The sequence below is a fragment of the Pezoporus flaviventris genome, unplaced genomic scaffold, assembly GCF_033815535.1.
Source record: "Pezoporus flaviventris isolate CSIRO_AGI_PZ_B2104156 unplaced genomic scaffold, CSIRO_AGI_Pfla_v1 ptg000007l, whole genome shotgun sequence".
Classification (NCBI taxonomy): Eukaryota; Metazoa; Chordata; class Aves; order Psittaciformes; family Psittacidae; genus Pezoporus; species Pezoporus flaviventris.
The window spans coordinates 45,851,584-45,869,236 of record NW_026892555.1 but is presented as its reverse complement, the minus strand read 5'-3'; the positions used below and the strand labels follow the sequence as shown (position 1 = coordinate 45,869,236).

Below are 17,653 nucleotides of genomic sequence, written 5' to 3'. Positions count from 1 at the left end.
GCGAATAAATCATTGTAACAGGTTAGAAAGATGTTTAGTAGTCTCCTAATGGGACTTTCTGATAAGGCTCCGTGACTGTGAGCAGCTCCTTGAAGGACACAATTTGATGTGCATGGAAGTTCAGGGGGGCTCATCTTTACTGCAGTGCAAGAAAGACCAGGCAACAGGTAACTGCCATGATCTGCAATTTATTTATGCAACCCGCATCATAGTCACAAAACCATTAGATTGCCAGTCTAGAAGTGAGCCAAAAATGATGCAAGCTCTGTTATTTAGATAATGTGCATCGAACGAAAGACTAGCCATCCATATGGAACTGAGAATTCTGAATTCTGGGAAATGGCACAGATCTCTCTGCTTTTATCTGGGAACCTGCCTTCCAAATTTGTGCCAAACTTTCTTCTACATGCAGCTTATTTGTACTTCAACAATATCGAAAACTAAAGAAAGGCATGTGAATTCTCACAAAAACTCAAATGCACTTTGTGTACTTTATATTGACTATAGTCAGGGCTGCCCACGTAGGAGAACAAAATGCCAAACCAAGCACCAGATCCAAAATTAGCATTTTATTCAGAACGTTGGGGTCAGAGGTGTATCATTCATATTCTGGTACACAATACAGAGGCAAAGCTGTTCTCAGAAGTCTCTCCAGTTTGAAAGCTCCTTCCCCCTTCCATTCCCACCCCCAAAACATACTGTATATTTACTCGTGCCACCAGCATCAGGCCAACTCCCCTCCCCCCCTTTTTTTTGGTACAAATTATGTAAAACTTTTGTGCTAAGAACTTTTCTTCCCCCCCCCCAAACAAAAAAAAATAATAAAAATAAAAATAAAAAAAATATTGAGTACTCTAACTACAGTTCAACAATTGAATCAATGTCACTTGTTTGCAACCTGTTTTGTAAATACTTTATCCATAACGAAAGATATAAACATGCAAAAACCTGAATCCATAGTCCAAATAATACATACACGTGTTCTGAAGTTTCTGCACTTCTCCACAGACTATGCCAATAAAACATTATGTACACATACCATTTTTTACAGTGAAGTGGGAAAAGAATACTAGAAATTAAAATTAAAAAGAAAAAAAGAAAAGCGTACATGGATTAAGACCAAAATGTGTCCAACATTCTAGCATAAGAAAAAAAAAATCAATTCTGCTACAAACTGGTGATATGAAAACTCCCTTTATTTGCAACCAGCTGCATAAGTTTTAGAATTTTAGTGGAAAAAAAAAATAATTCCCTAACATCTAAAACTAGAAGTAATGTACATTGTTCCACCTCATGGTCTTCTCTCCCAGATAATAAAATTGTTCCATGAGGATTTTTTTTCATCTTATTTTAATAAAAGCAATGCGATGTAACAAAAGCATGTTGAAGCATATTGTGTTTCACGTTACTCCTCCCCACCCCAACATATTTTCTCTTTAATGCATCATTTCATAAATCAGTACCATTAAAGCCTTAAACATAAAACTAATTCCGATCTGAAAAAGGTACAAAAAGGCACATAAAATCCCAGTGCTTCTGTACTGTAAAATTCAAGTGTAACTGAGCTCAATATTTTTTTTCCAAACAGCATTGGATCACTGATATTCCACGGAGCCCAAATTGGTTTGCAGCCTAAGCCAAAGCCTTCAGCAAGCACTTGTGCTAGTAGACTACAAAGTTAAAGCCTAGCTTCTGTATGCTTTTGGGGAATATCAGTTGAAATGTTTGTACTTGTCCAAAACCAAAGTTCACTTTGAAGTTCAGTCATCACCTCCACCGTACATATCAGCAAGTTTCTTGAAACGTGGGCCCCAGTCATTTAGGTAGTCATAGTCTTGCTCACCACCACTACTTGAGGAGTTAAGAGAGCTCAAGGATCCAGCGGTGGAGCCACTTCCTTCATAGTCAAACACTAAGAGGGAGTCATATGGTGGGGCTGTAGGGTCATTGTCGGCTGCTTTAAGTCCCTGCAAGAAGGAGAGGGAGAACACACACACAAAAAATGTATTATGTATCTGAGAAAGACAAAACATAACTGGAATATCTCAAGGTGGATCTCTATCAATTGCCACTTAAGTAAACCAAGTTCTTACCCTTCTACAATCCAACTCAAAACAGGGTTCCTGTTTTTGTAACTCCAGCAAGAACTTACGTGAATTCCTTTTAGAATGGCCAGGTTTCCAGCATTACAGCACTAGATGTTTTGAATGTAGTTGCAAATATGGCTCTAACAAAACATTAGGAGAACATCACAGCACTAGGACTGATGCTAACAGAGACAGTTTCAGAACTACACGGCTCACAATCTGCAGCATGAAAAATATGGGACTGGTTAAACAGACAGATGGGGAAGGAGAAATAGGCATGCTTGCAAAGATTCCCTTTAACAGCCATCTCACATGACCAGTAACATATCTGCTGACACTGCTGGCCTGCAGTCCACATGTGCGTGCCAAATACCATATTTAGTTAGTCCTGTAAAATCCATGTACCTCTGTAGGCTGCTGTGAGAAAAAGATTTGATACGCTGGCTTAAGCCTTATGTGTTTTGCCATAACTACCTATAAGATTCCTCCTGCTCTTTGGGAAACACACATACGCACAATCACATCAAAGCTAAGAACAAGATTATAATCATTTTTGTTTCCCCATTTCAAAGTATTCAAGTTATTAACACACAAATGCTAGGTCTTCAGTAATTTTATATTTCTACTCTAGAGTTGAATAACCCAAACTAAAACCAAAACAAATTGGATAAGAGGAAGGCAGGGAAAGAACCACACTTCTTCCAGAGGAAAGTCTCTTCTCTCCCTGTTTTCTTACACATGTCCAAACCTAAACAGTAATGTAAGTAATTAATTTTGGAATATGAGACTATTATGCTGTGCTTATCCCGGGAAGATTTACCAGCTGAACATAAAAGGTTGAAGCCTGAAGTTGAAAAGCCCTCTTGTGTTTTGGGTTTTGCAACTTCGCTGTTTCCACAAGATTAGCAATGCATTTTCAAGATCTTCCACTTCAAATAGGATCTACTTTCGCAGCCACTGACAAGGGATAATGTATCTTCCAGAATTCTGTAAGGTTGAGCTAAGATTTTAAATTGCTCACTGCTACTCTGAACCAAACCTATTTGTGCTGGTCTTATTTTTAATTTTAAATATTTATTTATTTAAAGAATGGCTTAATTATACTCATTATTTGAAGAACTGAGTGCCCCTCCTTCAAAGTATTCAATATATTCTGGTTTTAGAAAAGTATGGTTTTTTTTTCTATTTAGCCTGAATGTGACATAATGGAAATGGACGTTGATTTTTCTTCTATAAATACGTACATAGCTAAACCCATTAATTAAAGCATATGGCATCAATAAGGTAGAAGAGAATTCTATTTCTTTATTGCCTATCTAAAGTCATTCAAAAGTGTGCAAAATATACCAAAAGTAATTTTGCAAATCAGTAGTGGAAAGGCCCAGCATATTTATCAAACTAATGACCCCTAATCAAGAACACATTTTGGACTTAAAACGATCATTTCATGTAGTACAACAACATCAAGCAGGTTATTAATAGCCTGCATTAGGAGCACAGTTTTGAATTATCTGATAAGAATAATTGGGGATGCTTGTTATCTTTGGCATTTTCCATCCTCATGGCCATAATAAGCACAAAATATTTAAAATTCTGAAACAGCAATAGCAAGGTTGGAAGAATTCCCTTATCCAGCTTCAAAGCTGGAAATAGTTCTAAAGCTTTCTCAATTTCTGCTGCTGAAGCAGAAATGCAACTTTACTTCTTAGACAGTAACTGGCCTTATGGTATTTACATCTTCCCTTAAGCCTGCTTGAGGTGACTGACACCCATGCTTTTCAAACACAGGTGACAGGGAAGGATAATAAATACCACTTGAGCTTAAGGAGTGCTGAGGTATGAATCCAGGTATCAATGTGTAAGTCAATCAGAAAGGCAGCTTGGAGACGAAATGCTACTTCCCAGTTCTGCCTACTACCAGCCAGCCAACCACAGGATACTAATTTATTAAAAATCAGTGAATAAAACATTTTCCTACATCACTGCAAAAATTCTGTTAACTGTCAGCCATCCATGGCAAGGTGGCAAGGCAGTCTCTTTCCATCTTTTTTTTCCAAAGGGAAAGATGTACTTTTATTTTCTTTTTCACTTTGCTGCTGGTATCATGATAGCATTTAAAAGGCAAACTGGCTTTGTGCTACTGACTTACAAGATAACATCTCACTAACAAATTCACTGTTTCAAAGGTTGTACTTAGTGTGTAATCCATTTCGTTCAGAGAACATAGCTACAGGCCATGTTATGGTGGTATTGATTCAACTGCACGGCCCAAGTTACACTGACATTTTCACCAGCCTTCTGGTTAAAAATTCCTTAGATTCATAGTATAATGACTGAACTTAGTCTCTAACTCTTCAAATGACAACCAAGCTTTCTCCTATATTTGTGTGGCACGCTGCATACTAAAATGACAAAGAAATACCACAATTTTTTCACTTTCCCTCTGCTAAGCATACTCTGTGAAACTACCCAGTACACTGCTGCGCTTTACTGCTGTATTCCAGAGCAAGTCTGAACCTGGAGTTACTGGATATCAGCTATGAAAGAGAAATTAGCTTATGAAGCTCCCTCTGGTTTCAGTATCGCCACCTTTTTGTTTATTACACTGTCCCTTTCAGTGGGTAGTATCACAGCCTGCCTTACCGGCATGACTGAAAAAGGCAACAAATGGCTGCCAAGAACTGCTTCTACTGATTTTGCTTTCATGGTGTTGTCAACTGCTTCTGAAAAGAAGTCCTTCCCAGATGTGCTCAAGAATCTCAGGGCAGCAGAGCTGTTAGAGTTATTTGGTTACAATAGGACCGACTAGGTCGACTAGGACAGACTGAGTAGCAATCTCACCATCTTGCTTCTTTACATACGTCAAGGTACTTTCACTAATGAGGAGATAGGGTTAGAAAAGGAGAAACTGCAGTGCCTTGACTGAGGAACAACGGTAAGCTTAAGTAATACTTTCCTTAGCATGTGTGCCATTGTCAGTTTACCTCAAATCAAGGGAAAGCAAAACCCTCAACATCTTTAACATAAAACGGTACAAAATCTAATGCTTTTATTTTCATTAATCCTCGTACTCAACCAGACTCACCAGACTTTTGATGAGAAGGAAAGGAAGAACAGAGCCCTTCAGGGAAATACAAAAAAAAAAATTGTTTACATCTAGAACCGTTTTTTCACTTGACAGGCAAAAACGGAAAACATCGAGGGAGTCTATTCTGCTTGAAGGTGCACTGTATCAATAGCCATTTACTAAGAATGAACTGAGGGTCCTCCATGTCCTCATGGGATGAGATCTTGAGTTTGCAATGCAAATTCAGTTTACCTCAGGCTATGTGCTCTATTGATTAGAAATATATTCTTAGCCACACACTCTCCACCACAACATAATTGATTTAATATTTCTAGGGACAGCAAATGTATTTCTAGGTGCTTCTTGGAAACAGAATTAACAAAGCTACTTCAAACGGGCCTAATTTAAACTGCCCTACAAATTCTGACTATTCTAAGTGTTAATTATGCTCCACACTCTGCAGGTTATGTTTTAAAAGGCTCAAAACGGAAAACAAGGTCTACAGAGGATTCTTAATAACATATGACTTATTTCACTGCCTTGTTTGTACACTCAGCTGGAAGAAAAGGAGGGTTTTCCCTTCCCTTCTTAAATTAGAGATTCATCTACTTATTGAAACAGACAAAACAAGAAAGTCCCCGAGGTCATTTAGCTTATGCCTGCAAAACATATTTTGATTATAAGGTACTTCTGGAACTTTCTTGTATCAGGAAGTTCATAGCTCTGTATATGTTAACTGTACAAGTATTATAAAAATACTTCAAGTTTTTATCCTACTCGGAACTTGTTTTTCAACTGAGAAGTCATTAGAGCACTACTACAAAATACTCATACTTATGTATGTCTCATTGAGTTAAGCAGATTTAATACAACGGATGACAGCTAGAAAATAATATACCAGAAGAAACAGAGTATTGCCAAAATGAAAGAAAGAAAATGAACCACTAGGTTTTCTTCACTTTTTGTTTCTAAAGCTCTGCAATAAAAGAAGAAAAAAACACCCCATGCTTGTTTGGCAATGGTAGCTAAAGCCTCCAATATCTGAAATCAATGACCTACATCTCTTTTTTGTCAAAAGTTGGAGCATTTCAGAGGCTAATTTGGACAAGGCTGGCTCATGTCTGAGGTGCTGGTGAGTATTCAACGGACTATATCAGTTTCTGTAAATGGGCCAGCATCTGAAAGGATCATGCTGATCAGCATCTCTGGGAATACAGCCAAGTCCTCCAAAAGACCAGACCTATCTTTTACATATTTTCAAATGAGTGAGGTAATGCAGAACTTGCTACCAACGTACTGACAACTCAAAGGCAGCCTTCTCCATGTTCAGACAGCAACCAGGCTAGTTCTGCAGGTGGTTTGGGTTAGGACTGCCCAAGGGAAAAGTTATGCCTAATAATGTTGAAGCTGGATGCAGAGTGATAAGAACTTTGACCTTTCTTATCTTGCTATGTTGTTTTCACAGCTCAGTGTATCTTTTCTATGAGCAGCCCTAAGAAATGTCTGTATGGGTTTTAGCCAAGATATTTCTTCCATTTACTCCAAGTAAAACTGAGAGAAGCTTACCAATTTGTTTGGGTATAATCTTGCCAGGACTGCAAGTGGAATTCTCTGAAGAAAGTCTGGAAACCTGTGCATCCTGAATGTTTAAGAGCTAGATGCTGCTAATTCGGAAATTTAACTGTAAATGAGTACTATTGTGAAAGAGTGATTTTTATTTTTTTTACCTTACCCCCCCCCCCCCCCAACTTTTTAGAATCACATTTGCCACAGGAAGTTTTCAAATAAAATCCAAATTAAGATGATACCATTCTGGAGAAATAAAATCTCCATTTTGCTCAGACTTCTGCCAAAACACAGTACGGACAGCCTGTGGGTTGCTACTGTCTGCTAGAGAGAGGGTTAGGTTGAATGCCCCATAGTAAAATGACACATTGCTATGAAATCCTAAGAAAGAAATACCTTATGAAAAAGAAGCTAAATATATAATGCTTAAAACACAGAAACTAGCTCATATAGTTCTCTTCAATCAAAGTATATAATTAATCCTGTGCTAAGTTGCAGGCAAGAAAATTGCCACGTTTTCTTTAATGTCATATATATTTCCAAGGTTTATTTTAGAGGCAGGGACATTATTGACATTATTTTGCTGTCTAAAAATAGCTGGTAGAAGCTTTCTCTTTTCTTGGCAAGGGGAAGGATAAAGGGAGATATTGATTTAATAAAATAGGCAACAGTGAGAAAATGACTCCATTCTTGTCTGTACTGCAATATAAACATACTGGGTTAAATCAAGACAGCATGTAGTGTTTCTACAGGTCCATGTGTACACATTGATGCTATAATCTTCAAGAGTGATAATGTACTGAAAACCAGTATTGCAAGAACAGGTCTAAGTAACTTAAAAATTGCAGGAGGCTAGACAAACTCTGGCCCCTTTGTGGCTTTCCAGCCAAATCACATTCATTCCTTGTCTTGGCTCTGTAAGAGACCTTGATAACTGCTTTGAGGACAAGAAAAAAGGGGTATCAAGGATTATGGATTCTTCCTGATCACCTGACAGGTGGGTGGTATCGGGTCACAAATGTGTGAAAACAGGATGGGAAACTGTTTGGAGAAAGACGAGGAAGCACAAGGAAGTTTTTGTGTGCACACTGCCTTGACCAATGACATTGGCGTTTTACTGTCCCATGTCTCCACCATTTTCCAGAAGTCAATTATAACTGTAATATTTAGAAGTGCCATGGCACGCAAAAATCCTCTTTACTGAAACATCTCCTTCTAAAAGAAGCTCTTCCCCAAAATTGGATACAATGTCCTACGAGAATGTTTGTATGTTTCTTGCTAGTCATCAACCTGGAGTCTTGGTGTTTTTTAGAATTGTATCAGTGTATATACCTTAAGAAGAGCAAATTCACTTTTCTGCAGCTGGCAAACACAAAAGACTTTGATATATTAACCTGACTTTTCTTTGAAGCAGACAAAAAGAACACATTTGCAAAACCAGCTCTGCAATACCTATCCAGTTTTAGTTGCCAAGGAAGATATGAGAAATTAGAGAATTCATCTACAGAATACATCTTATTTTAAGTGATAAATTTTGAGTTAGTATTTGTTTTCCTATAATCAGCAAGTACAAGAAACACATTCCATTGTAAGTACCACAAAACCATTGAGTTACAATTGACCAGTGATAGAAATAACGAAGCCAGTATTTGTAGGAACATTTCTTTCAAAACTGTAATTTGGTATAATCTCTTACTTACATTTACCTTTATTAGAATTTATTGAAGAATTGAAGATAATGCAAAGACTTCTAAAGCTCTATGACAAAACAAGTTTCAAAAGCAATTACATAACATTTAATTTAGCTGCCCTGCTCACTAATCGTATTTGATGGAATTCTTTCGGTCTTACTGAAGGTACTGAATTTCCACTATTATCTAGATTCAAAGGATAATGTATGAGGAAAATGAAAATTAGCTTTTTTCATTACTAAATTACTGTGAATTAATAAATGAATTTAGGCTAAACTATAATTTTGTTAGTTTATTTATTACTTGGAACCCACAGAATAAATCTGCTTGGAGATACTGTGGTTGCAGCTGATAACATATTATGAATGTAATTAATACACATGTACATAAGTTAATTGATACATCTTCCCTTTCTGTTTGAATGAGTTAATTAAACTTGTCTGCACAAGAACAAATTTACTTCTATCTAAGCAAGACAACTTTAATTGTATAAGTAAGTTTTAAAAAGTTACTATGTTCGAACATAAATTGCTGCTCATGCAGAGTACAATATACAAAATATAAAAGGTTATCATATCTTAGGAGGAAACTCTTCCTCTCCTTTACCTCATTAATGAAGTCCCCAATGTCCCCAGGATGTGGAGCAGCTGATCTGACTGGATACTGAGGTTCTGCGTGGATTGGCCTTTCATCAAGACGTCTGATTCCAACAGGTTTGATGGCATCTGGTTCCACAGTGTCAGGCTGCTGGAGCTGGCTCAAGTCATAATCCTGCAAAATATGAAACAAAGACAGTATGTTAGCAGAATTTCAAACAAAATCTGTCAGGGTGAAACATGAGGTGGAAAAAAAGGGGAAACGCAAAGTATCATATCACCAGAAGTCCTGTTTTGAGGATTGTAATGCTTACTAAGTCAGTAACGTTATTTGCACACCAACAGGCTGTTATTTGATTTATACTCCTGGAATCTACCGTTCTTATTCTATTCCATCAGACTTGTAGATGGAAACTCATAAGTTTTCCATTGAGCAGCAAGGATTTGAGTAGTACTATTAAGAGACTAAACACTTTATGATGATTTACTGCATAGAGCAAAGATGCCAAATCCAACTCTTATTTTTCTAAGCAAACAAATGCCAGACATTCTCACATCCCAAGAAAGAGGCAAGAGTACTGCTCTCCAGCTTTCTATAATACCTTCAAAGAATGAATTTAAGACTCCTTACCGATTTCATGTGGCTTCCGTAATATGAAAGCCAAAGTGGGAAAATGTCATAAGAAGTACAAAGCTCCTCAGATTTGGCCTTAATTCTAAGCACTTTTCTAGAGATTACGTGTGGATCTGTGAATTAAGTATTTGATGCCACTGTTTCAAAACTCTGGCAGACTGATGAAGCTAGCACAGCACTATGAATCCCAATAAGCAGAATGTATGTATATAAAAATTTTAATTAGATGGATGTTTATGCATTTGAGACAGATATTCCTGCATACTATTTGCACAGTCTGATACATGTCAGCATTGTCATTCACCTCACTGTTGTCATGCCTAGAAGGTAGTCATATTCTAGGATGCCTTCGCACAAGGCACTGGTAAAAATGCAGAACAAAGAACTGGGCTTAAAGGCTTAAAACTAAATCCATTCACAGACTACCAGTAGACTGGAGTTCATGCCAACTCTACTATATGCCAGATAGGCTGCCTCACAAATAATCCAAGCAGTTGAGCAGCATCTTAAATAAGCTCCTTTATCAACAGTCTCTATTCTATAACAGTATTATTCTGGTAGAAACCTTATTTATAATCACAACTTGCTGGAAGTTGTCTGGACAGACAATAAGGGTTTCATTGTTTTTTTTACTGGCTCCTAAAAGAAGGAATGCAAGCATTTACTTCTGCTGTCACCTCATGGGATGTAGGTCCTTTTTGGGGTCATACTCTCAAACCCAGATTTTTCAACAGGAGGAAAGGCTTGTTGACAGCCGTGAAGGTAGTTTGTTGGGAGAATTGTAACTGACTATCAAATCCAATACACCTCCTAATTTGTTACTTGGGTCCTCAGCTGACTGCACACAAATACATAATCAAAAAGGGTGGAACAGCTCCACTGAGATCTGAGAATGCAGCTTCATATGCTTTAATTAGATTACAAGTTCTTTGTGGCAGAGCTATAGCTCCTACCCTTTGGTTCTTCGTGTACCAAACAGAATAAGTGATCTCCATGAAGCAGCATGAATTGGAGAAAAGTAAGCAGAAGAGAACTTTTTATCCTTTCCTTTTTTGTTACATAAACTAAATCAAAGTAGTTTAGAGACCTGCTATCAGAAAATCCTATCAGAGAAGAATGCACTTTCTAGAATTTATAAATATGTAATCCAAAAGTGCTTTTCATATCCAATCAAAAGATGAAACATGGAAAATGCCAAGAGGGAGAAATGAAAAATACTATTTTTTTTTAATACTAAACTTTTCCTTCTGGAGGAGTTCAAACGGGTATAGTTAAATAACAGTATATGAAGTTCTGGACAGTGTCTCTGGTCATTTCAGTTTTATAAAGATAAAATATTTTTCTATCTACTCATGCATTCAATTCTTTTTCTCATTAGTGGAGTCATACTGCATTTCTATATGACAAGTCAGTCAGGCTATTATCTTCACATCTAAGGCCATTCTCTTGAGCGTATCTACAGTTAGAGACATTCCCAGGCTCTATAGCTAAAAAGAAAGCAAAGATTGCCATCTGCAAGGCAACAGCAGTGCAGAATATGTTTTTATGTGGAATCCCACTTTGGTTTTCTTTTCTAGGATAATTTATGAAACTACTCTTCAATCAGAGGAAATTTATTCTGCAGGTCTATTAGTGTCTGGGCAGGAAGAGAAGATCGATCCATTGTGCTTATAACCACAGACTCTCAAATCTCTCATATCATTAAAATCAATACTAACTGTACATCAGTCAGGTATGGCAAGTCATCCACCATCTCCCCAAACTGGCTTAGTGCTGTACAAACACAGCATCATGCAAAGACTCCAGCTGTTTCAACATTCTGTCTAAAGTCAACTCTACTCAATTATTGCAAAGCAAAAGAAGGAAAAATGTTTTAAAGAGCCAGGGCATAAGCTGTTTAGGGCTGCTAAAATTTCATCTCTTCACTCAATGCAGCATTCACAGCTAGAAAAATGGGAAAACTTTTCATGTAGCTCCTGAACAGACTTCAAAGTTAGTCTCAAGCAGAGTTTAAGATAGCTAAAGGCAGAAGTGACAGCTAAAAGGAAGACTGTGGCACATCAGAGAGAGAACAAAACATGCTGGATAAGTTCGAAGCACCAGCTTTGAGCAATGTTCTGGGTCATTATTTCAGGACAAGTCAACAACATTTGCCTTTACTCCAGTCTTTTTCCAGATAACCTGTTCATAATTACAATCTGCTGAAGGACTAATGAGGAGCAAGACTAGGCCCTCCATTGGAAATGTGATAGGTTGTAAACTAGGTTGTGAGCGTCTAGTTCATGCAGCTGCCAATTTTTGTTGGAGGCATTTAATTACTTATGTCTGATGTTCAGCCCTAACCTCAGCAATTTTAGAACAAATACCTCTTTCCCTTAGTTCAGTCTGGATTTAAGCAAATCCAAATAGAGCATTTGGAGATTTTCTCCTCAAATTTCTGGACAAGCTTAGATTGTTTATGGAAGTGAAACCCTATTAGCAGTTTTTCTCTATTGGAAGGTCACTAAAACATACTGTTTTTTTCCCATTTTGCATCTAGCAAAACTAGGCCTTTAGAAACCAGAAATTTTCACTAGTCTGATTGTCCAAATCTACAGTCAACAGAGAAGCAAACACCTGCCATTCTATGACAGGGATCTAAGCAAAGCAAACTGAACAATCCCTTGGTCCTTGTCCTTGTTTATAAAGTGATCTAATGTCACAATGAACAAATAAAGCTACCTTTTAGATAACTGGTGGTTCAAGACATGGCAATCTTAATGCTTTATCAATATTACTCTGGATCTAACCACCAGCACTTTTGTCTCCTTGGTTAGCACCTCTGGCACCACTATTTGCTCTTGCTGAAAAAAACCTCTGATGTGTGTTGTAGCAGAAAAAATTCTGGGTTTGATTTGCTTTTGTTTTAAGAAAGAAAATAAAATCATGATGTACTAAAAGGACATTTTATCAGAAGTTGCATCTTATGAAATTCAACAATCTCAAAAAAACCACAAAACCCCACCAACTGCCTCCCCACCAAGCTGATTACAAATATTGACCTTATTAGCTATTCACCTAGTTCTAGACAGCTTTAAACAGACTTACACGATTACTAGCTCCCATCTCACATTCCTGAAATGCGAGATCCCAGTGAGAAAGTGCTAAATGTCAAAACCAGCTATCCAAGCCAAAACAAATTAACCACTTTACAAGATGTGTAGGCACAAGAGTCTAAAACCCCAAGAAGCAATTCCTTAAGAACATCTACACAGCAGTTTGAAGCACTGTCTAAATATCTCAACTTGAATAGAAGAAATGCCCAAAATAGAAGGAAAGGCCATTTCCTATTCAAGAGTAATCACTGATTTACAGAGATTCAAGATAACGCAGCCTTCAAAATCTCTTCCCTTAAACAACTTCCTCTTGTGCAATGAAGCTATTAATTTAACAGTATCTGAGTGATAATCCCTCATATGGCAGTCGTCAGGTACAGCAGTTGACAAGATTTTTTAAGAAAGTATGCTGCTTTCTGACAGACAGTTACCAAATTCTATAATTTCTGAAAAAAAAACCAAAATAAAAATGAGGGAATAGGCCAGAAAATAAAGCTTCTAGTTTTATAAAGTCAACTGTGTTTTTTTTTCTCCTGAATCAGCTGTTCTGTTTGTGTTTGTATTTTAGAAGATCTACTCAAGTACTTTGCTAAAACTTAAAATAAAAAGTTTTACAGTGACTGGACCTGCTTTATATGAATGCACACTGGAGCATTATAAAGCAGAACTGCAAACAACAGAATGAAACCACAACTTACTAAAACTATGAATTGCTGTGCACAGACAGCACTGTTTTCCAGAGCAGAAAACTCTGAAAATAGTGGAATATACTACATCTAAATTGAGCTTTCCACTCACTACTAAGAAGTTTTCTCTAACATTCACATTGATACATCCTAGCACGTGCAGCCTGACACATTTATTAATAATTTATGTATCTAGATTCTCAGTTATCTCAGAGCTCTTAGTTTATTTCCTGGCCATTCACAAGACTGTTATACACTTTCAGGGATGACTTGTTTATTTTACCTTGTACTGAACTAAATCTTCAGCTATGCATGAATACAGGCCTGAAGATATGACTAATATAACAAAAACGCTACACCTGTTTCTCATTTTCAAAGGATGCAGCCTTTGCAAAGAAATATGAAAGCTCAGATCTATTCCATGCAAGAAATAATCAATTCAATTGTCACCAGATCACTTAATTTGATGGCGAGAGCTGTATGCATAATTCACTGAATAAAATCAGCTGCAGTGGTGTAAGCGCATGAAAAGCAACATTGGCAGAAGTGTGCATTTCAGTCACCCCTTTTATAGTATGGTGCCTTAGTGTAAACCCTATTTTTTATTTGGCTTAAGAGAATAAAGCAAACTATGACTTGAAGTACCTATGGATAAAACACATGTTCTGATTTGCCTTTTTGTTCCAAAGAGAATCACTGTCTATTCCGATAGAGGAATGGGATGGGGAAGCAAGGGAAGAAATATTTTTACACAGTTGAATGTTCCCATCTGCCAAGATCTTTTAAAAACCAAGAAAAAGGAAATGAAACCCAATCCTGCTATATCTTACCATCCCACCGCCAAACATCACCCTGAAAAGCTATGAGAAATTTGCACACAAAATATTGCCCAAGTTCTGCAAAACACTACAATTTGCCCTAAATCTTACATCTGCTGAAATAATGGACCACCCACCCCACCAAAAAACAAACAAAAAACCCAAACCAAACCAAACCAAACCAAAAAAACCCATACCAAAACCAGAAACAAAGCAGAGAGCACTGACTAGACATAGGCTACAGGTGGGAAGCTAGTCAGAATGACTCTGCTAGCAGTTGGTCTTTATTTGCCTCTCACATTCTGATTCTGTCATATTGCTTTTCCCATTTGTTTTTATTATAGATCCATCTGGGGTATTCATTTTTAAGGTAACCAAGAAGCTAACTTAGCTTTTTCTAATAACAAAAAAGGTGAAAGTTAAACTCTAGCTGCACATAAAACACTGTAACAGGGACAGTCTAGACAGGATAAAAGACAAAAGAATTTTTTAATGGAATTACAGAAACATTACTTTTCGTATGATGAGATAAAGATTCACTAAGGAATGACAGTAATTCCTCCACAGGAACACTGCATGAGTTGCTCATTCAAAAAATGAAGTTAACGTCTTAGTAAGCAAACACAACCCCCAAAATAACTACATTCTATTATAATATTGTATATTCCTAGGGATGTCTTAGCAACAGTTATTTCATTATCATTAAAATTTCTAAACATATTCCAATCTTAATGCAATGCAAAATAAAGGTTAGAATGTGATCTGAATAACACTTAGATAGGGTGGTGAAAATAAAATATAATCAAATGAATTTGATTACAACTGTTGTATTTACAAACAGAGGTTACAATAAGATCCAACACAGATGACCACTGTTATCTTAAGATGCAGGCGTACAGGAAGTTATGACTATAAGGAACCTGCCTTGACTCCCCCCCCCCCAAAAAAAAAGACACAAAACCAAACCAAAACACACACACGAAAAACCCAGACCAAAACCCTAAAATGCCAAAAGATTACCGAGTTCATTTTTGTCAACGACACACAAATGCTACCCTTTCTATAAAGGAGGAATTTAGATCCTGCACACATAAAAATAACGTATTATGTTCTTAATGCTATTATCCCCTTTTAAATAAATGCTACTATTTTTCTATATAAACATATAATAAAATATGAAAAAAACACCAAGCTATTAACTAATGTCTGAAAAGACTCATAAGAAAAGGTGTTCTAGAAAGGAACACTTAGAATCTTTATGGATGAAAATTACTGTGAACGATAGCAAAATCATTGTGTTGGAAACTCTTGTGCTGAAGAGATCTGAGAGCTAGATTAAAATACAGGCTCAAAACAGCTAATCTGCAATACTTTCAAAGCATACCACCCACTTGCTCAGAGAACTTGCTTCAACAGGACCACCTGTGTGAACAAGTACTACCAGAATTCAGAAAACACTATAGAAATGGGCTCAAAGGAGATGAGAGGATCATCTTGTGCAATGAGATGTATACAGAGGCAATAACATAGAAAAAGATATATCACAGTTACCAGGCTGACATATGCTGCACGTATCCCAGTCAAGCACCCACTGCTTCAATGTAAATCACACAAACGGCCTGAGACATGCAATGAAAACAAATTACTGATGCTTATGGGTTGTGATCTGCTATGTGCGTGAACTATGCTGCAGACAAGTGCTAATTGCTTTAACACTCAGCTGACATGAGGTTTTGGAATTCAGACTGACAACAGTATTACAAGTTGAGAGCACATCGTGTTGGGAGAGAATATTCGTCATTTGTACCTCACACCTTGCATTTCTGAAAAAAACTGCAACCTCTAGATCATGGTCAAGTAATAATCAAGAGGGTCACTACCAGCAATAACTAGGCACTTCTATTTCAGGATATAGCAAACTGTAGTGTCCCCCCACCCCAACTGCTAAGTTAAAGATTCAGATGCCAAACTGAAAAACAAACAGAAAACTGAAACAAACAGAAAAACCAACCAACAAACTGAACAACCAACCCCTAAAGTAAACTAAAAAACTCGACAACACTTCCCCTCCCTCCTCAAACCAGCAACCAAACTGGTCCAACCACTGACTTTGGTGGAACAATGCTGACTCAAAGCCTCTCATGTCCCAACAATATCTGGAATACCTCTGCTTCCTCTCCATACCCTGTTGTCCCCAGCTTCTGCTACTACATTGATCTTTCCCAATATCAGGAAAAAATGTTTCTGCCTGGAATAACAGGAGTGCTGTACAGGTTTTCAGCCCGCAAGAAACTAGCTGATAAAAGACCAGAACATTTTCAGTATCGACAATGCTGTTCAGTGGGGAGCAGGCTGACTTCAGTTATGACCTATGGCTCAAGAGCTTTTCTGGTTTAGGGAATTAAAAGCATTTTTCTCAACTGCTGTGAAGATCACCCTGTGTACATCATGCCAGGCTAGAGGAAGACTATGAATCATTCAAGAACCTCAATTTTCTTTACAAGCATTCAGTCTGTCAGAGTGAACAAAGCAGGCCAAGATGGCCTCAACTGGAATAGAAGACCTTCACTACGGAAAAAAACTGCTCTTTTGTGACAGACTTTACAGCATAATTCCTTCAAAATGTTAGCACAGGAGAGAAAAAATCCCAACCAAACAACAAAACAACAAACAAAATCAAGCAGGAATTCTACCTTTTTGTTGACAGTTGCTATGACTAGGAAGAACTAGCTGGAATTTGGAACTCATAAAATGTGCTGCGGGAGACATTACCCTGATGGCACATACAAAGAGTTTGAAAGGAATGTGCCAAGGGTACTTTAGGAGTTTCTGGGTCTGCAATGACAGCTAAGAAACAAAACTGCGTAACTTTCAAATGAACAAATGAAAGAAATTGTACTCAAGAAATTGTAAGAAATTGAACAAATGAAAGAAATTGTACTCAAGGAATTGTAAGAAACAAAACTGCATAACTTTCAAATGAACAAATGAACCCTCTTAAATAAAATTACCTCAACAGCAAACCCACTAATCTAAAAGTAGTTTGGTTCAGGATGCAGAGTCCTAACTTCACTTATCTTCAAGCCTTACCAGCTGTATCTTCAGGTCACCTAAACATCTTGGATAAACAAGAAAAATTAGGCAATAGCAGGCAAATCTTCAAGTATTCACCCAGAAAAGCAGGTGATTTCAAAAAAGCCTAAGTAATTTGCTTGCTATAAATAGAAGTAAGTAATTTAAAAAGGTACAGATGATAAAAATATCTGAGGAGTTTGTAATACTGTTTTCACTGAGATTCACATGACACTTTGAGCATTCCCTTCTGTTTTGCTGCATGAGATGTACCCTGGGTTGGATGGTCCCGTGTTTCTGAGTCACCCTGTGCCCTGCCTTCTACTGAAGCTGCTAGTTCA

At 37.3% G+C, this 17,653-nt stretch overlaps 1 protein-coding gene across 2 annotated transcripts in view; it reads right to left on the bottom strand.

The window, feature by feature from the left end:
- Positions 1 to 554: 554 nt before the first annotated feature.
- The window catches only part of CDH2 (cadherin 2), a 117,816-nt gene continuing 100,717 nt past the window's right edge, over positions 555 to 17,653 (bottom strand). For both annotated transcript variants that reach the window (XM_061448602.1, XM_061448603.1), the window contains 2 exons: positions 9,018 to 9,182; positions 555 to 1,967 (listed from right to left, as the gene is read on the bottom strand). In XM_061448602.1, coding sequence (XP_061304586.1) covers positions 1,761 to 1,967; positions 9,018 to 9,182 — 372 coding nt within the window. In that variant the 3' untranslated portion in view covers positions 555 to 1,760. The remainder of the gene's footprint in view (positions 1,968 to 9,017; positions 9,183 to 17,653) is intronic.